Source organism: Magnolia sinica, chromosome 13 (genome assembly GCF_029962835.1).
Source record: "Magnolia sinica isolate HGM2019 chromosome 13, MsV1, whole genome shotgun sequence".
In the NCBI taxonomy this organism is placed as follows: domain Eukaryota; kingdom Viridiplantae; phylum Streptophyta; class Magnoliopsida; order Magnoliales; family Magnoliaceae; genus Magnolia; species Magnolia sinica.
Genome location: NC_080585.1, coordinates 239,211 through 261,047, shown reverse-complemented (window position 1 = coordinate 261,047; position 21,837 = coordinate 239,211). Strand labels below are relative to the sequence as shown.

Below are 21,837 nucleotides of genomic sequence, written 5' to 3'. Positions count from 1 at the left end.
AGCAAGGCACCACAACTCTTAGTCACATGTACCATGGTTAAGGTCATGTTTTAATGTTCATGGAGTGTGACTTACTGGCTACCTACCTACCTTCGGTTGAGCGGTGATGTTTGAACAAGAAAAGCAATAGACAGTATCCCACCATGACACAGTCGCATGATTCAGCAACCCCAAATTCTATAATCACAAGCTGTCCCAAGTTACCCAATGCACCTGATCTCTCTATGGGAAAGATCATTGCCATTTAAAAAGACAAGGTGCTGCAAGGTAAATGCTACCCGAAATTAGTAAAGATCTGGGCCGTGTAACCATAATACCTCAAAGATATGACTCACGTATACCTGTACTTACTCATAGCCACAAATTAGGAGCCATCCTGTGTGATGAAAATCCATTTCTACCTCCAAAGTCAAGCTGTTTCAGTTTTGTCAGTCAAGCTTGAATTTGCGAAGGCACCGTCCACTGATTGACACTATGTATATGAGTAGCAAACATGCAATAACCAAACCTGCCAAAAAATTGACAAGAGAAGACTACATAAAGTTGGAGGAATTTGAGGGATGATTGCATATAAAAAAAACATCTATCACTTCACTGCAAAATGGTACTGATGCATGACGAAAATATCTGACATCACTGCCAAGAACCAACCCCTTCAGAAATTTAGGGGAATAAAAAAAGAAGAATGTCGTGAAGTTTAAAGCATGCTAGGAGGTACATTAGATACCAAACAATGCTTAAACACTCAGTACCTGGATTACTGAGTGGAGTAAATCAGTTTTCTGACTAGGCATCCAACATAACTCCTGGAGAAGGGTCTGGTTTTGAGAAATTGACCAGCCAATCATCAACTCACCGTTTATTTCATAATCTCAAGGCTATGAAAGCGTAAAAGTCTACCTTCAAGATCTTGACTTTTTTCAATTACAGGGATGCTTTTTAAATTTTATATGCCCTTCATAATGGAAAACCAACCTCATATAGACAAACTGAAAAAAAAAAGAAAAAAGAACAAGAAGATGAAGAAGAAAAGAAAAGAAAATGGATCCTTTTTTACCTCTCAGCTCTTCAGAAACCTAACTTCAACACCCCTCACAAATATTGACCCAATCCACATATTTAATAAGCATTCTAAGTGCCTAGCAATTGTTTTAGCTCCCTATTTTCGGTGGGTTTTTACTTCCATTTTTGGTAGACTTTATCATATCTTCACTGGCTTGAGATGGCCTGCAAGTTTCTTCCAAAAAATTGGCTTAATCAAGCCAGGAAGTCAACAGCCTAGCTTTTGAGTCTTTGGATGTTCATATGCAGCACTAAAAATTTCCACTGCTAGGCAGCTAAGTTCCCTGGACACTCCAAAATTAGCGATGTATCATGTGACACTACATATCGACTAGGGACATGTCTGAAACTTGATGGCTCACAAACAAATAAGGTGTTTCTATAACCATGAATGCATGCAACCAAGGAAACTTTTTCCAACTTTTAAAAAAGGTGCCCACAAATTGGAAAATCAAATACCTGATAACGCTCCACAAAATAGGATAGCTAGACGGTGCCTGACAATCCATGGTAGATCAATCTCAAGAGAACAGTGGTGTAGCAATTCTCCGGCCTTCATGGTAGGTTTCTGTACGTTCCTGGTTTGCAAATCTGAGAGCAAAATATTTACACTAGTAACAGGTACACCATCCATGTCCTTCACTTCAAGTTTCAGAGTTACTGGAGCAGCATCCCAGTCAATTTCAATTGCCCCAAAATTTGGCTGGCCTGAACCACATCAATCTCATGATGATTAATTTCAGGCCTCCACTAAAGCCACACCAAGAAGTAGTTTAAACAAGATTATCAGAGCATGAATCTTAATAATCAACACAGTTGAGGGAACCAGGCAGACATAAATTGACAGATGAAAAAATTGTAAAAAGAATAAAACAAATAAACATAATGATATGCACAAGGCTAGGCAAAAAGCGTTCTGAGGAACTCCATACAAAAACTGTTCATGATTAACAGTTTTGGCTTCTCATTTCAAAAGTAGTGAAAAAAAAAAAGAAGAAGCCATCTTTAGAATACATATTGAACATTGAACCAAACTTCAAAAGTGTAGTTGGTTATTAAAGAAGAAGAAGAAGAAGCTTCAGCACGATTGTTATATCTTAGAAATATGAAATTAAGCCTCACATTCACAGCAACACATTTAGAGCTGAACACAAGTCGAGTTCGAGTCGAGCTAGGCCAAGCTCGGCTCAGCTTGACCCCACCATGACCCAAGCTCGAGCTCAGCTCGACTCAATCTTCGAGCTCACCCCTCTAGCTCGCCTCGGCTCGCTGCTTCGAAATATATCATGTACTCTACTCACACAATTTACATGCGAGTCAAAAATTCGACAACATCTCCCAATAATTTTCCAAATATATGTAAAAATTCTCTACTGTTTGAGTGTCACCACCATTATCTGTTATTCGCAGAGAGGAGGCAATCAATCAGTTGAGAACCATATATTCGGAAAATAAATTGGGTTGATGCACCAAATCTCAAACTCTATGTAAATTGTGTAAGCAACATTAGGTACATGATATATTACCAAATTATCCAACTTTGACAATTTAAGAATTCATATATATAAAGAATATCAAACCAATAATTGATTTGAATACAATTTATTGTATATGAATTCTTAAACGGGTAGGTATATTATTAAATTCATCTGTCAAGTGTATCAAGTGGGGTCGCTCTCTAGTAGATTTGTGTTTAATTGAAGTATACAACTACAAATCATATATTTAATATATGATTTATAGTTGAATAATTGAATTAAGCATAAATCAAATTCAAGTACTCAACTACAAGTCTACACGAGTTTAGAATTTCTCAAGTAATCAAGAATTCAAATTCAAGTAATCAAGAATCAAATTCAAGTAATCAAGATTCAAATTCAAGTAATTCTATAATTCAAATCCAACCCTAACACAACCTAGCCCGACCGAACCATGACCCAACTCGACACAACCCAACTATAACCCAACCTAACCCAACGAAACCCGACTCAACCCTAACCCAACCCAACACAACCCAAACCCACCCAACCCTGACCCAGTGTTCAAAATATTGATACTATCGGCCGATATTATCGGTATCGGACCCTAACGAGACGAAACTCCACTAATAACCCCCGCAAGATACCGAAAATCCAAAACTTTAGATATCGGCCGATATTATCGTCAATATCGCCCCTGGGACAGCGCCATTATCCGAAAAAAATGGAAAAAAAAAAAAAAAAAAAACTTTCAACGGTAGATTTCAGTACCTGTAAAGAAGATGGCCCTGATCGGAAGCTGTGTTTGATGGGCCATTCGAATAGAAGCCTCTGATTTGGAGAGATTTGGGCGCAAAATTCGTCGAAATCCCCAAAATCATCGGCCCTTGGGAGAGATTTTAGGGTTCCGGAACGCCGGAACCCTCTCTGCTTCAAAAAAAAGGGCCCCGAGCCCTTATTCAAAGGAGGCGGATGGGCTGGTGCATTGCACGTCACCGATTGTGTTGACATCACCAAGTTATGTGGATCCCATCATAAGGTATATATTATATCCAAACCGTTCGTCCATTTGGCGAGCTCGTCGTAAGGCTTTATCCGAAAAATAAGACAGATCCAAGGACCAAGTGGACCGCACTAGAAAAAAGCAGCTGGATATTGAACGTCCACCATTGAAACCCTTTTGGGGTTGCAAAAGTTTTGGATCGTATGATATTTGTTTTTCCTATTCATCAAGGTCTTTGTGACCTCATGAACAGATTGGATGGAAAACTAACGTTATGATGGACCTACGAATGTTATAACGGTGAGAATCATTGTCCTCACTGCTATTTGTGGTGTGGTCCAATTGAGGTTTGGATGTCACTCATTTTTGGGTTCACGATCTAAAATGATCTCTCCAAATGGATGAACGGTGTGGATATAATAAATACATTATTGGTGGGGCCATGTAACTCTGATCTCCTTTCAACTGTTTGTACAACGTGGACGACGGAAGCGGATTGCGTACTGAGTAACTCAGTACCCTTAGCGTACTGAGTAAACTGTGTGGGGTCCACTGTTATTTTTTTATTTTATCCACTCCGCTAATCCATGTTAAAAGATAATTTTATGGCTTGATCCCAAAAATGAAGCAAATTAAAATCTCAACTGGACCACACCACAGGAAACATTTTGATTGAACCTCTACCATTGAAAATTTTTTGGAGGCCAAAGAAGTTTTGGATCAAGCTGATGTTTGTGGTTTCTCTTCATCCATGTCTTTGTGATCTTATGAACAGGTTGGATGACAAATAAAAATTACTTTGGACCTTAGGAAGGTTTCAACGGTGGAAATCATTATTCCAAACTGTTTCCTGTGTAATGGTCCACTTGAACTTTGGATTTACTTCAATTTTGGTATAAACCCCTAAAATTAGCAGTAAAAATGGATGGACGGTGTGGATAAACCACATACATTCACAGTGGGTCCAACTGAGTTTACTCAGTACGATAAAAGCGCACTGAGTAACTCAGTACGCAATCCGATTTCGTGGACGCTCGTCTGGGCTTCGCATGAAGTTCATGCGCTAGAAACTTAGGTAGGGTCCACCGTGATGTTTGTGAGAAATCCACTCTATCCATCTGTTTTTTGAACACATTTTAAGACAGGGCCAAGAATGAGCTGGATCTAAGACTCAAGTAGGCCGAAAACGTGAGGATTGAAGGTCCACAGTTGAAATATTCGTGGGGCCACAGGTTTTGAATCAATCTAATATTTGGGTTTTCAATTCATCCCAGTAGTGATGACGTAATGAACGGTATGGATGGAATGTAAACATCACTGTCGACCCAGGAAGGTTTCAACGGTAGGAATTTCCCTACCCACCTTTTTCTTTAGTGCGGCCCACTTGAGTCTTGGATCCTGCTCAATTTTTGCCTCAAGTCTTAAAATAATCTCACAAGACTGATGGATGGAGTAGATTTCTCACAAACATCACGATGTGCCCCACTCCTGCGAAAGGATTTAGTAGGAAATCCGCATCCCATCTTCGCACGACACATGCTCATACCTCATGTGGTACACCAGCCAATCCACACCCTCCATCCATTTTCATAAGTAATTTTAAGGCATGAGCCCAAAAAGGAGACAGATGAAAGATCAAGTGTACCATACTGCAAGAAATATGGTGGCAATGATGTCCACCATTGAAGCTTTTTAGGGCCCACCGTAATGTTTATTTGCCATCCAATCTATCCATGAGGTTTGACAAACCTGGATGGGAAAACATAAATATTAGCTTTATCCAAAAAAATTATAGGCCCAAAATAGTTTAATGATGATCATTCAATGAACAATATTTTGTGTGGTGTGGTCCACCTCAGATTTAGATCTACCTTATTTTTCGGCCCATGCCCTAAAATGACATGTTAAAATGAATTCCAATTGATGTTTGGATGTGACTCATTTTCATACATATCTTTATACATTTATAAATGGTATGCATCATATTTAAATATATTTACCTTAGTTTAATCAGATAACACACATAACTTAGTACCTTATACAAAGGAAATTTATTATGTGCACTTCTTTTTTGATATTTTATGATTTAAAAGTGTGCATTAAGGTCTTTTTAAATAATCCCCAAAGTTTCATAAAAAAATTCAACCATTTTGCTAATGTTTCCCAAAAAGTGCAATAAACTATGCGATACAAACGATATATCCCGTGCGATAACCGATACGTATCTGTATCCCAAGGGTGCGATACATTGTGCGATACCGATATTTTGAACACTGCCCTGACCCAACCCGACGCAAGGAGAAAGAAATCACAGATGTTACGTAGCTTAAAGGATTAAAGGACAAACAAATCAAAGGAGAGAAGAGAGAGAGAGAGAGAGAGGTGGGGTTGCTCGTCAGTCGTCGCCGCTCAGCTTGTTGGGAACCCATCTATGACCCAACCTAACCCGACGAAACCCAACCTTGACCCAACCCAACCTTAACCCAACACAACCCAAACTCGCCCAACCCTGACCCAACCCGATGCAAGGAGAAAGAAATCAGAGATGTTACTTAGCTAAAGGATTGAAGGAGAAACAAATCAAAGGAGAGACGAGAGAGAGAGAGAGAGAGAGAGAGAGAGAGAGAGAGAGAGAGGTGGGGTTGCTCGTCAGTCGTCACCGCTCAGCTCGCCGGGTGGTGGGGTCGGGTGGCCTGCCGCTCGCTCGAGCTCGGGTAGCGTAAAACAAAAGAGTAAGAGGCAAAGTGGGGGGGTCAAGTCGAGTGGGGTAAATTTGGGGTTTTAACCTTTTACTTCTATATATATATATATATATATAAAGCGAGTCGAGTTCGAGCTTCGTTTCGAGTCATGTCGATTCGAGCTTGGTCAAGCTCAAACTCGACTCTATTTTTTCCGAGCTACATGTTTAGGCACTCGGCTTGACCCGAACCAGTTTGTGAGTCGAGTCGGATCGAGCTCAACCGAGTCGAGTTTCTCGAGTTAGCTCGACTCGTGTCAAGTTCTAAACACATTAAAAATTTTGATTCACACACACACACACACACAAACCCTTTCCAGAACATTTCATGAGAATATTTATACACAATGGGGACTTGCATTCAATGACAATGGAAAAATGTGCCTTTTCTAAGGGAAGAGATCCCAATATATGTATACTCAAGTGGGTTCAAGTGCACGTATGAACCTCCAAGTTCATATGTAACACCTAACACAATCTAGTGAATATGAATTCAGTGTAGAGAGCAGATATAAAAGACAATCCTTACGAGGGGAAGCAAAATATCATCATTCCAACATACCAATTGTGCACGATCTGTGTCGGCATTTCTGGTCAAAAACTCTCATAGTAGTGGGTGTCAGCCATGCTCCAACTCTCACTAGGAAAGCAAATGGCGGCAGGACGGCCTTCTCCACAGCTTGTGTTAGTCCACTTGAAGTTATCTCATACAGCGGATATTGACAGCCACAGTCATACCGTGCTATCTCTCCAAAATGAACATCACCACTTATGAAGAAAACCCCATCTCTCTATACGGGAAAAAAAAAAAAAGACTTGCCACAGAGAATTTAGAAGATGGAAATCGTCTTAAACATAGAGCAATGTTAAAGGGTTAAGCAATTTTTCCTGTTTATAACAAGTGAGAATTTCCTTACATGGAATCACCAGGAGGTTCATATAATTTCTTTTTGGGAAGTACAGCAATTTTGGGGAAATAAGTTAATGCATGCATAAGGAAGGTGCATAGATGAGGTTTCCAGATTAATGAATCGATATTCATGAGTACCTGAACAAGGTTTCCAGAAATTCATAATTTGAGGTAACTGAGTGAACCATTTAACTCAACCCAAGTTCAGTGAGGAAGTATAGTCTCCTGCTCATCAGCAAAAATACAGTTTGCTGATGCTCAGGATTCCCTACATGTGAGCCCATATTACAGTGGTCCGAACTGTTGAGCTGATGAGCCCCACTGTTGATGGGGGATACCCCTGAAGCTGCCTAGGTTGGGAAGTCTAACCTTTGATATTTGGCCTTTTTGTTGAATGAGAGCATTACCTTGAATTTGTTTGATTCAATTTAAGTCAAGTTTATATCTGGATTTGCAGAATGAGAACTGACCATCCAAAGGGAAGGCAATCTAACTGGTGGTGCAGGCCAATCTTTCCTGCCAACGTGCCATTTGTGTGAGGATGTCCTCACCATCCAAACGGTAGGCCCCACCATGAATGTAACCAGCACACAAATAGGCCGACCAGCTCATCAGATGGCCCATACCGTTGGAATCAATGGAGAACTGATGGTGTAACTCAACATACAGGTGTAGCCCATCTGATGACTGGATCAAACAATTTTCATGATGAGTGATCTTCATTGTGGGCCCTACTGTTTTCATGGTGCAGATGTCCTACACAAGTGACATGTTGGTGGAAAGATCAGCATGCATGACAAGTTATGGTACTGTTGTCTGTGAGTTATCAGTTCTCTTGCAGAATATAAATAAACAGTTCTGACCTTACTGTTATCAATTAATTTATACAGTCGGTCCCTTTCCTTCGGAAAACGTCCCCAAGATTCGATATAAAATAGTGGCCCAGTAGTTGCAGAATGATTTGATATAACCTGAGTCACAAGAAGCTGTACCATAAATATAGGAATAAAATAAATCAATAAATACGAACAAATTTCACATTTTTTTACCAAACTTTTCAGTATCAAGGTGAACAATTAGCTGAAAGGGATATGCTATTTGATCACAATGGGCACATATGGATAACACGAGCTCAAACATAACCTTATTTGAACTCTTGTTTATTCTCAAACAACCATTCAACTTTGCAATACATGAAAATGTAGAGTGACACCTAATAGGGGTGCACACAGTGAGGTTCGGTCCAGTTCTGGGTGAAACTGGAACCGAACCGTTCCCAACTATTCCAGGAAAACTAGAACCGGAACCAGACCGTTTGCACCCTAGAACCAAATTGGAACTGGACCGTAAAAACTGGTTCAGTTCCTGTTCGGTTCTACGGTTCTGGGCTTTTTATAATCCAGCCCAATTGCATGGTTTTTTTTATAATACAGCCCAAGCTCCTCTACTGAAAATTTTCGCAGAGAGTAATCTTGTCATGGTTTTTTTTATAACCCTTTTGTGTTCCCAAAATAATTTTGTTGCCAATGTCTATTCGTGTTGTGATCCATTTGATGAATGGTATAGTTTTTTTATGTTTTTAAAAAATATAATTTAAATATTTATTGACCAATGGGTCCGGTTCCAGGTTCGGTTTCAGGGTCCAGTTCACGGTCCGGTTCGGTTCTGCAGAACCCCAAACCGAGAACCGAACCGAACTAACCAGTTCTTTGATTTTTAGAAGTGGAACCAGAATTGGTGCACTTCAGAACCGGACCAAACCGTGCGGTCTGGTCGGTTCCAGTCCGGTTTACCAGTTCTATCGGTTCCATGTGCACCCCTAACACCTAATAGCCCTTTAACCATCCCAACAAATATCAGAAAGCTGGGAAGTTTGTGCATATAAGTTCTTTTTTAATTGGTGACCATGAAGTTAGAACCAGACATCAATGTTACTCACTTGAGGCAATCACCAATACGGCAAAGGCTCTACTTCTGATGTGCACCACACAGGCAAAGGCTCCACTTCAAAAGATTTGCATATAGATATGACTGGCCATTAGTTATTTAACCATTTGTTCATAAAAATTTCTAATGAATCAATGAATATCACCAGTGGATCCTACCATGTTGTCATGGGCCTCATGGCTTTACATGGAATTGAGATTTGAGTGGTAGAACTCATGGAGGGTGCAAACACATTTTATTTTATTTTTTTGAGAGGCAACAACTTTATTGATAAACTGAAAAAAGCGGAAAAGAATACAAAGCAAAGCGAAAAAAGAAAAAATACAACCCCAAATGGGCAATGAGGACACAATCGTCCAAATCCATAATGCCAGTGGCCCACTCAAGCAGGAGGGTGCAAACAGTTGGTTGTGGCTTACCAGCCATTCAGTATTCCTACAAGCATATTTGACTTCTTGGACTTCGTCATTAGTCTTTGTAAAATTTTCTTGTTTATGCATGTGCAATGGGTTTGATTGTAGATTTTCATTAGGCTAGCTTATTTTATATGTTTGCCATGTTTTCTATTGGGCTAACTGATGACTCCATAGGTGTGTTTGCAATCATAATATGTTTCAGATCCATGAATGATTTCTACAGGGCGTTCAAAAATCCAAATATGCGGAATTGGGTTTCATATGTTTAGGCTATAAATCAGAGTTTAAGCAAGTTTATTGACTATGGCAAAACTCACTCAAATAACGCATTAAAAATAAAATTTAAAAATTTAAAAATTTAAATTTAAAAAGAAAAAAAAGAGAGAGAGAGAGGAGGTATTATATGATGTTTGATTGAGAGAAAACTTTTTGCTCAATCCAGCAATGGTACAGGAATCCAACTTGTGGCAACATAAGCTGTTACCTGGACAGTACATGGAATTGTCCATGCCATAATATCTCCCCCATCAGATGTCCTAGCCATCTGATGAAAATGGAAGATCACAATAAGTGGTCTGTTGGGTGTCTCTCATCCACAATGGAGTGCACATTATGAACAATTTTGATCGACGGAAGGCAGGCCTCGCATGTTCATTCTTTTGAGCTGAACTCTACAGCTTGATTGGGAATTGTATATTGCATCATAAAATGGTGACCGTTACCATATGCATGTTGGGAGTTATATTAAGGCATTATGCATTGTTCAGTTAAATAGTTGACCATAGACCCCACAAGTTCAGGCACCGTCTGACATGCAGAAGGTTTGCAATTTCAAAAAACAAATTCTGACATACCTGAATAGAAGATGCTATGATGGTAATCTGTGACTTAGGACCATGGAGCTCTTTCTCTAACCATGTCCACTGAGAATCCCCCAGAATAGTTCCATCAGTGAATAGTGGGTCCCTATGGTATCGGGTATCTAAGAGGATTACCTGAAGAAGCACAATAATCCATGTTCAGTGCAAGGCATCTGTATGAGTGTATACATCTATACACTGTAGCTCATACTTAAAGAATATGACACATAAAATGGGCTAACTAGTTCCAACATGTAGTGCTCATAAAAGACCATGGATTGAATGTTTTTAACTTTTAACAAGTTCCCATTTTATAGCATACATTCTGAAAACATAATATTTAAGGAGATTATTCATATGGATAAGATGATTAATAAGAACGGCACGTGACTCAACGCTAAACTGTTAATTGCCTGTAAGGATACAAAACAGACCCAGAAACGATCACAAGTTAATACTTCAACCAATTAACAATTAATTCAAGCAACAATCAATACAAGCACAGAGAAATGAATTTACAGAAGCAACATCTCTGACAACAAAAACTGAAACCTTCCACTTTCAGACCTTGACTCGTTTTCGCTCAGGACCAAACATATAGGAAGCATACACACCAGCTTGTTTGCGCCTACAACAAAAAAATAATAATAATAAATAAATAAAATAATAATAAAAAGACAAGGTAAGAAGAACAGCATGGCCAAGACCCAGAAAGAAGAAATCAATAGATATGCAAACCATATTCCATGAAACTACCACATAAGCCTACACAACAACTTGACAAGAAATGGACAGAAGCAAATATTATCCATCACCTCAGACCATATGCCTGCACAGCATGCACACCACCCCATACATGTGCATGTGCAGACATTTTTTTGATAGCTCTCGTGATGAATAAGCAAGTTTATCTTGAATCATTTTAGCTACCGTATGTGAATGGAATTATTACTTTCTTCATTTACATGTAATAAATACATAACTGACATCAAGTGATAATGCTTTCCAGCACAGGAGTGTAATCTAGCAGTTAATTCTCTCTTCTTAGAGTTCAACTGTGCGCATAAAGAAGCACAGGTAGGAGCATTACCCTAAGAGAGAAAAAGCATGAACCAGTTACTGAAAGGGATTATTCCTAAAGAGATCAAATTAACCACCAGGTGACTAGAAAATCCAACGAATGAATGGGAAATGTTCTACTAATGTCCGTACTCCATAGTACATATGCCATAGGCTCCACTTCATACATGTGGCTGCAACCACTGTGAACATGACTGTCCATGCCATAGCTAAAAATCATCACCAATGGGACAATCCTAACTCTCCAATAGATTGCCTGCAAACGGATACACGGAAGCTAAATGGCCATTGGTCTTCACATGTAAGTAACAAGCATCATCATCCGTATGATAGCTGCAGCAGCAGCAGCAGAGAAGATTATCATCCGCATATAACAAGCAAGGTTCATTAAACGGACAGTTAAGGTTGTGGATTCTGAGTCAGGGCACATCCAAGGCCACCAAACAGATGGTCCACATCACAGTATAGATACCACGTGTATGGTGGAGATGGAAGTCCACAATTGACAGACCTCAGGGAAAAAAAAATAAAATCCGAATTAAGTACAGTTTCAGATCTGTCCCAACCTGACAAAAACCATCACAAGATGCTGCAAGATGGAGATGTACTTCAATAGTTACTTTGGCAATATTATAGTCATGCTTACCCTTAGCATCTATAAGTATCAAACTTGAGTCAAATATGTTAGGACAGAAATATTGGAAACATATGAGTAAGCCACCTAGTCATTACATGCCACTTATAGTAGAGTAAAGATGATGATTTATTTGCATATTAAAAGAATCCTCACCGTGGGCTATCTTGGGGTTCGTCTAAGAAATCTAACATCAGCCTTTGGCTTACATTTTTCCCACTAAATTCTTTCCCTGCATCATTTAATCCATAATCATGATCATCCCATGTGCCAATAACCTGCAACATCCAATAAATATTCAGTAACAAAAGTCAAAACAGATAGAGAGCAAGGAAAGCCTATCAAACAAACAAAAAGGAACATGCAACAGATGACCATTAATTTTCAGTGGTTTGGGAGCATGCCAAATACCAGATAACAATATAAGCAATATAAAGAATTTAGATTTAATTCAACTGATGACCATGTAAACAACTAAACCTTGCTACAATCTATGACTTCCACTCTCAGTTGGAAATCACAGGACTGAATCTGACTTCAACTCAACTCTCTTTCAGAAATGCAGCAGGATCCTCTAGCATCTTCATGTAATGCATGCAATTCTATACCCACAGCAGAACACACAGCACAAATGGACATTTAGTTGTGACTTTGCCAATTTTGAAGATCAAACAGAGGTAGCCGATACGTCAGCTTCTGTGATCAGCAAGCAAAAAATAAAAGCTACGAATTGCATGATTTTCTTCTATCAAGTTTATACTTATTAGTCATGCTCTCCCAGCCATAAAGAAAGCATGGTTGAATTTTCCTTGTTCAATGGTACTGTCTTTTGGCCACTCTGCAAGAATCCGTTCAACTACACCTCTTACATCCCAGGCTTGCGAAGTTTTGGTGCCTGGCATCCATGGGTAAATATGAAGTCAGGAAAAACATACAAGATGGATGTGTGTGTGAGTGTGTGTGAGTGTGTAAACCTTCAAATTTGGGAATGCATTTGTCCAAGATGAAGGGATTCCAATGCCGGACAAGTTGCTGAATCTTTGAAGAATATCTGTCCCAAAGTCTGGGAAAGATGGAAGAATATGTTAGGACAGATGGACTCGTCGAGCTGGGGAATGTAACATACTACCATGCTCCACAGTCACTTCGTGGCAGCACTAACTTTGGTCTACTTCCAGGTGGCCTCTCCACCTTGCAGTGGCTCTCACCTTGATCTTACAGGTAGCCCTTTCCACCTTGTGGCAGCTTTCACTAAAGTCCACGTTTCCCTTTCCATGGGTCACCTCCACAACTCGAACATGGGACGTGGTGCTGGCCGTGATACCAAATGTTAAGAACCCAATGCCAAAAGCCTCAGGAGTGATGGAGCGTGCCAAGCTAGGCCCTTAAACCACTGAGGATCTTAACAAAATATGGTAGTTGGAACTTTCCAGTTCACTTGTTCTTTCACAGATGAGCCCGAGCATGAATTGTTTTATGATCAAGCCTTTTGTGGTTTCCTTCCTCTCCACTAAAGGTGAATGTATTGTGCAGGACAACTCTGTTAGATAAAAATTTCAAAGGGAAGACTTAGTGATAGGTAAAATCATTGGGTTGATTTGGGAATGGAGTATGGCTGATGAGTGCATGAGAGGTAATTTGAGATCAAATTGGAAAGAATAATTGGGTGTGGTTGGGTTGTTAACAAAGTTAAAGAAAGATGGCGATGTCCTCCCATGAGCCGGTATAAGCTAAATTTCAATGGTGGCTACTTGGGTAACCTGGGTCCGGCAAGGATTGAGGTTTAGATAGAATCAGCTCGGTGAAAGATGCTGGAGTTCTCCAACCCAGTGGTTTTTGTGGATCCAATAATGCAGAAGCGGCAGCTCTTCTTCAAGGGATAGGTCACAATATATGCCTGGCCATTACTGAAGGTGATTACAACAATACATTCAAATGGGTAAGATTTGGCAGTTGTCCATGGGGGATTGCTAACCTTCTTGAGAAGTCATATGATTTATGTGCTAATATTGAGATGCAGTTCTCACATTTCACCATGAAGCTAATTCCAGGGTGTACATGTTGGCTTAACAGGGTGTGCTTAGAGAATCTATTCTCTCCTTGGGTCTTCAAATATATCTCCTTGATCATCAACCAGTTTGTGATTCGGATCCATTGGTATATCAATTGGCTTAGTAGTAATAAGATCCGTCTCCGTGAGCATATGTAGAACATATTTCCCTTTAGACAGATTAATTACTTCCTTATATTTGGCAATTGGCTTAGTACTAATAAGATCCGTCTCCGTGAGCATATGTAGAACATATTTTCCTTTAGACAGATTAATTACTTCCTTATAATTGGCAAATTCTATACCCAGAAAGTATCAAAGATGACTAAGTTTTTTTGTGAGAAAATGCCTCTGATGATACTTCTTAAGCTCCACAATCCCCATATTATCACTTCCTGTAACAACAATACCATCAACATACACCACTAACACAAAAAGACTTGAGGCGCCTTTCCGTACAAAGATGGAATGATTAGCATGATTTCGAACAAATCCATAATTAAACACGACCATTTGAATTTGTCAAAACCATGCATGTGGTGACTACTTCAGCCCATAAATTACCTTAATTTACACACCGTGCCTAACTCCTCTTGAGCAACAAACCAGGGTGTTTGCTCTATATAAAACCCTACAAGATCACCAAGAAGAAAGGCATTTTTTTTACGATCAGTTGGAAAGGGGGCCAATCATGACTAACGGCTATGAAGAGGATAACACGAATAGAGTTCAACTTGACAATAAGAGAGAATGTTTCAATACAATCAACACAAAAGGTTTGAATATATCCCTTCGCAACCAAACAAGTCTTCAAACGTTCAACCATACCATTAGGGTAAAACTTAATGGTATACACCCAACTACAACCAACAACACCCTTACTAGCAAGTAGATTGGTGAGTTCTTAAATATTATTCTGATAAAAAGTAGGCATTTCCCCTCCCCTTATAAAATAACATTTCCTAGTATGACTTAGGAATAGAATGAGAAGACAAAGATAGGGCAAATCTACGGAGAGTGGGAGATGAGCATTAAAATGATATATATATTTAGAGATATAGTGATTAGTACATGCACGATTACATTTTCTCAAGGCAATAGGAACATCAAATATATCTAGAGAAGTCACTAGATCACTAAGCTCATAAGAGGATATGGTGGACGACGCATCACGAGTGGGTACACTAGTTGCCCGTTTTCGTCATAAGTAGACTTTCAGTTGAGGCACAGTGGGAATGGAGGAGTCGGCAAAGGGAGGAGATTGGATTATGTCTTCTTCAACCACAATAGGTATCGACACAACTTCCACATAAAGAGATTTATTATCTTTTGAGAAGAACGTGGTGGAGAAAATTTTAACATTTGTACACATGTATTGTTTTTGAAGAGAAGGATTGTAACAATGACAACCTATTTGTGTTCGAGAGTATCCAAGAAAAATACATTTAATGGCTCTACAATCTAATTTATAATGGCCCGACTCTAATTGACAAACAAAGCATACACATCTAAATTTTTTGGAAGGTAAATAAAACAACGAAGCATTTGAGAGTAAAACTTCATGAGGGCTTTTGCCCTGATGGTAGACTCATAAGAGTTTCAACACCGGGTCAAGGGTTCAAGTACCCATAGGTGGTGAGATCCCACTACGGCATGAGTGTGTGGGTGGGGGGTGGGTGTGTTTGTGAAATATATATATATATATATATATATATATATATATATATATATATATATATATATATATATATATATATATATATATATGAGGGAAGGCCATTCTATTTATCATAAAACACGTTGTGAGTATTGCATCACTCCAAAAACTTTTGGGAACATTCATCTGAATTAATAAAGCACGAGTCACCTCAAGTAAGTGGTGATTTTTTCATTTTACAACATCGTTTTGTTGTCGGATGTGGGCACCTGATGTTTGATGCAATATACCTGTTTCAGAAAAATATAAACTACAAACCAAAAAATTGAGACATCCCTTGGTATTATCTGAACCAAATGCAAACACTTTGTGTTAGATTGATTTTAGACTTCAATGTGAAAATTTTAAAACTAGAGAATAATTCAAATGTCTTTTCTTAAATAAATTAAAGTCATTTACAAAAATCATCAGTAGATGTAACAAAATATTTATACTCTGACCTACAAAAAAATTTTAACCAATCCTCAAACATCTAAATAGATTAAAGAAAAAGGAACGAACTACATTTTTCCACACGTGATGGAAAAGGAAGATGATGTTTGCTAAGCTCACACACTTAGAATTGAAACAAATGATAATAAATAATGCCTTTGAGAATCTTCAAGGGTAGGTGGCCAGGATGGTAGTGCCACTAATAAGGAGAGATTTCTTCTATGATATTGCACCAACAACTTCACACAGTCAAGATAGTATAACCCATTATGTTATGTCCTCCAATCTTCTTCTTTGTTTTTAGATCCTTGAAAACACAATGTGAAGGATAAAAGGTCGCAGAGTAGTTAAGAGATTTGGTAATTGCTAACAGACAAAATACTTAATGAAAATTTAGGGACATAAAGGACAAATGACAATAAGAGGGAAGAACTTGGATGAACTATACAATTTTACATGCTAACGTTTACCAAAGTGATAGATGAACACGTTAACAATGTATCAATGAAGGAGAATGCATTGAATTCACCTGTTATGTCACTAGATGTTCCAGAATCAATGACCCATAAAGTAGGGAACTTGGATCCTAAACAGGTCATACTAGAGGTCACGAATGTAGCCGTAAGAGCGAGAGTAGCAACAAAAGTAGTAGGAAAACATTGATTCTATAGATTTTTCAGTAACTCGGAATATTCTTCTTGAGTAAGCGTAACTATCTCTCCATAGACATACGTGGGTGTTGAGTTATAAACGTAAAACTAGTTGGATGAGATCCACTGCTTTCCATGTGAGATGTCTAATTAGCCCATATTGGCTTCCATTAAAATCCCATCATTTTTCAATAGAACAATTTGTAAGCCCACAATGGGTGCACTTCCTAGGTCCACGACCACCCTCATTGCTTCTACCACCACAACCACCACCTCAGCTTCGACTCGTAAATGATACTTAAGTAGGGTTTTCATTGACTTCACTTGTAGAGTGAAGAGATACATGCAGGAGGTGAGCATACAGTCATTTAGAGATGGCACATAACTTGCCACCTAAAATCTGTGCACAAACAAATTCATATTCACATTTTAAAACGAATAAAACCTTGGTCACATGAAACTCCTCTCGTTGCTAACGTTACTTATCTAAATCAGTAGTGAGGGGCTGATACACATTCATCTCCTCCCACATTCCTTTAAGTTTTGAACAATATTCTCCTAGTGATTTATCTTTTTGTTGAAGCTCAAATATTTTCTCAAATAATTGATACGTCTAAGAGATGTTTTTGTCGGATCAATATCTCTTGCAATTCATCCCAAACTGCTTTTACAGTTCCAATATTGTTACATTCACACAAATGGATGGTTCCATACTATTCCACAACCACCTCATAATTTGGGCATTCTCCTGTATCCATTGATCATATGTACTAGTACTCTCATCAGACTTTTTGGTGGTGAACTATTTTAATTTATCCTTGGCAAATAAAAACTCATGGATGAATTTAGACCACTAAAGATAGCTCATTCCATTTAATTTAATAGAGGTCATTTGGACCCCTAAAAGATCAAATGGATTTATGAATCTAGTTCTCGAATCACTTTTCTCTTCCAACTAGGATTAGAAAATATGTCGTAAGCTTATATGAACGTAGGCTGACCTTTCACGAACATCCAACTTGTACACTTAACATGGTATGCACACTACACTAAAAGAGAATAACCAGCCCATCCACTTGTTCCAACCAATCACAAGGGTTGATGATCACGAACACGACGTCCAACGAAGTACATTAGTTCACACATCCACATGTTCTACACACAAGAGGTTATGATCATGAACATTTCATCCCCTTCTCATGCATGTATCATTATAAAAGCCCGACATAACAAAAAGAAAAGAAACCTAGGTTACTTAAAAGATTTTCAGTACAAGAAGGATGAGAGAGGCCAAAAATAAAATAAGGAAAAAGAATTATTGGATACAAGGGAGAATGATTAGATAAAAAACAAGGATGCTCTGATATCGTGTAGAACTATAGATTAAAGAGAGAATAAGAAAGAGAAGAAAAGAGAGAAAAGTAAGTTAGGAGAAGAGAGGAAAGATCAGTTAGGGTTGGACGCCCACCCTCTTCCCTTTATATTAATAAAAAAAATCAATATGACAAAAATACCCTTAATAACAAAAGTAAAAATACCCTACACATCTTAGACCAACATAAACAAGTAAAAAGTAAAAATAACTCAAAACAAAGTTTACATGGGTCATATAGTAATACAACCCATTCATTAACAAAACTATAGCACCATCCTTCGAGAACAAAAGAGAATTCAAATAGTAACGTTTCATAAAAAGCTTTTCAACACTTTGACATGGTACTTTAAAGAAATGAACAATAATTAGCACGTTGCTGAAGGCATTGACAAAAGAAGGACATTTGTGTCATTCTCTTTAGCCCCCTTTAGCAAAATACCGGTATTATTTGTTGGCATTCAATTCATCGAGTTAATGAGTAGAAGTTACCTGAGCTTGCCTTCGAAGACGAGAATATCCTGGATTACTCTTAGCCTCCTTATATCTTAACTGCATATCCTGCTCCGAGGTAGGAACAAATCTTGGAACATTTTTCCATGGCCCGATGGTCCTTTCCTTTCCAAAGAATTTAAAAGGACGTCGGATGTCTCCATAGATGTTGTCTCCCAACCAAATAAAAAGCTGGGGATCATAGTTGACTATTGCATTCCAAATGGGCTGCAGATGAACACAAGTTTTAAGTCATGAAGGAAATATTTTTTCCATAAAACAAACTCTAGTTAGATAAAAGCAATTGAGATATTGAATTAATCACAATACAATGCCAAAGCACTGGAAGTAAGTCAGTGAAATGTGTTTTTTACATTGAAAACAACAAGCAGGTAGAAACTTCAATCGAATAACTTCTAATTGATTCAAACTGCAAACTAGTAACAGGTTCTGTATTTTGTATTGAATGTGGATATCAACATGGCAATCGGGAAAACAAATTTCAAGATGAGGAAACATAGAGCAATGGTTAAGTAAGATCATCATCATCTAAGCCTTATCCCAACTAATTGGGGTCGACTACGCGCATCCTATTTCACTCATTCCACTCTATCAAAGAAGATATCCTTAGTTAAACCATAAGTCATCGAATCTTTTCTTACTACCTCCATCCATGTCCTTTTGGGCCTTCCCATTGCTCTTTTAGAGCCTTCAACTTGAAGCGGCTCACTCGTAAGTCCTAACAGGCATAGTTCTTGGTCTCCATTGCACATAGCCAAACCATCTAAGTCTATTTTCCCTCAGCTTATTAGATATTACTTGTTGGTGGAACTCCTAAGATATGCTGCAAATTATCTGCAAGGTACAGATTGGCCTACATACAGTCAGGGCGGACATTTGACAGGATGGACCCACTGCAAATTGGCCTACATACAGTCAGGCGCACATGCACCTGAAATACCTCCTGCAGATTGTAACCATCCCATAGAGGGGTTCCAGAATGGCCATCAAGGCCAAGTTCAATCTTTGTATCAAATTTTGCAAGCCCTTAGATGGCCTTACTGTCCATTAGCAAATACTTAATCTGATGATTGTGACCTATCAAAAAGTAAGGGTTAGATTTTGATCATCTGATGAGGGCGATTTTGCAGCCATGTGCAATCCACCATGGACCCCTCCACCTTGTGCCCCAAGAAGAATTTGCATCTCAATACAAAGAAGAATTCTTCCTGGATCACTACTCAAATGAAATATGAGTCGTTGGGTTCAAGAAGATAAAAAATTCCACATGAGTTCACTTTAATCCATCTCTCTGTTTTTTTTTTTTTTTTTTCTTTTCTATATATAAAAATGGTATTGGTGTATGAATATCAAAAAGCATCACGGAATATACCCAATCGTCCAGAATTCATGGTCCATATTACACGTATTCAAATTTTTCAACAACAACCAACTATTCAGACGCGAATTCAAGGAAGAATCGCTGAAATCCTGAAAAAAAAAATATTAAAAAAAATAAAAAATAAAAAATTCAATCCAAGAAACATGGATCGCAGAACTCTAAGAGAATACTTGAAGATCTGCAGAAACTGATTTATGGGGATTTCCAGCAACAGGAATCAGGAAAATTGACAAACTGAAATCAAAGAGAGAGAGAGAGAGAGAGAGAGAGAGAGAGAGCAAAAATAAGGGGAAAAAGAACAAGAAGAAAGGAGAAGGAAGATGAAACAAGGAAAATAAATTGAAAAGGAAGAGGGAAAAGAAGCAAAAGTCCTAACCTGAGGAGCGCTTTGATTAGCGCAGGACCCGAAGGCGATTCGAGAAACGATGAGTTCTTCTTCCAAAGCTCTGCAAGCAAATGCGATGCGGAGTAGCAGCAGCAGAAGAAAAAGAAAGCAGATGTTTGAAGGTGTTGCCATCAGAGCTCTCGATTAATCAGAGGGAGGAAAAAGAAAAAAGGAGAAATTCTACATTGTAGGAAAAACGAGGAGAGAGGCTCTTGAAGACGATACGACATGGGAATGGCTTGGATCTCATGGCTTCTTCCCAGGGGGTGGGACGTACCCAGTGAGCGAGTGGCTTGGATCTCCTGCAATGGGGAAAGTTGGCGTAGCTGAAAACAAGGCATCCAACGACTTATGGTGAAGAAGCAGTTGGTTTTCAAAAGCGAACGCGGGACGCGGATTGGGTACTACCTTCCCGCACGCCCATCCCAAGCTTGATCCAAAACTTACGTAGCTCAGAAAAAATTTTCCTGCGGTTTAATTTTATTATTATTATTTTTTATTTATTTATTTTTATTTTGGCTACTTGATCGATACCAAGGCCTCAACTGTTGAAACGAGGAATCTCCACTCAGTCTGCCAGCTGAGCTATGGATCCGGGTGTCTTGCGGTTTAATTCACTTAACCTTTTGATTGGTTTCATTTTCGGGCTTATACCCTATAATGATTAATCCATTTGAGCATCTTTCAGGCTTATTGCCTAACATGATTAATCCATTTGAGCTTTCAGATGTGTCTCATTTTCGGGCTTACTTTTTTTTTTTCATTCGTCTTCCACCTTTTTCTAGAAAGAAAAGATAAATAAATAAGAAAACTTATTATATTCTTAAATGAAAAAGAAAATAAAATTAAAATTATTAAATAAGTAAAACAATGTAAAAAGATAATAAAATTTAAAATATTATATAAGTTAAACAATGTACCTCTTCTTCCTTTTCTTCTTCATTTTCTGTCAATACCCCGTGGGCGTGTTTGGGCAATGGGATTAGAAGGGATTAGGTGGGATGGGATTCATCTGGTCATGTGCCAATTCCACTTCATGTTTGGGAAGAATGGAAAAGCTTGGAATTAGATCGGATGGAATTGCATTCCGTCGGTCCCAATTTCACTCAATGTTAGCAAGTTGTGTAGGCCCACCATGATGTGTGGGCTATATCTACACCGTCCACCCATTTTTTGAGATTATTTTAGAGCATGGGCCAAAAAATCA

General features: G+C 38.6%; 1 protein-coding gene across 5 annotated transcripts; it reads right to left on the bottom strand.

Annotated features, from left to right (window-relative positions):
* Positions 1–157: 157 nt before the first annotated feature.
* Positions 158–21,029, bottom strand: LOC131222293 (uncharacterized). Of its 5 annotated transcripts, XM_058217309.1 has the most exons (10): positions 20,622–21,029; positions 18,844–19,071; positions 12,287–12,408; positions 10,984–11,044; positions 10,411–10,551; positions 8,057–8,179; positions 6,846–7,074; positions 1,522–1,770; positions 753–818; positions 158–508 (listed from the first exon to the last, which is right to left on the bottom strand). In XM_058217309.1, exons 1-9 carry the CDS (start codon positions 20,760–20,762, stop codon positions 787–789), a joined length of 1,326 nt encoding a protein of 441 aa, XP_058073292.1. In that variant the 5' UTR covers positions 20,763–21,029; the 3' UTR covers positions 158–508; positions 753–786. The 5 variants fall into 5 exon arrangements, with proteins under 5 accessions (XP_058073292.1, XP_058073290.1, XP_058073291.1 ...); XM_058217307.1 differs by lacking the exon at positions 753–818 and having other exon boundaries at positions 20,622–21,024; XM_058217308.1 differs by lacking the exon at positions 753–818 and having other exon boundaries at positions 8,057–8,164; positions 20,622–21,019.
* Positions 21,030–21,837: the final 808 nt, after the last annotated feature.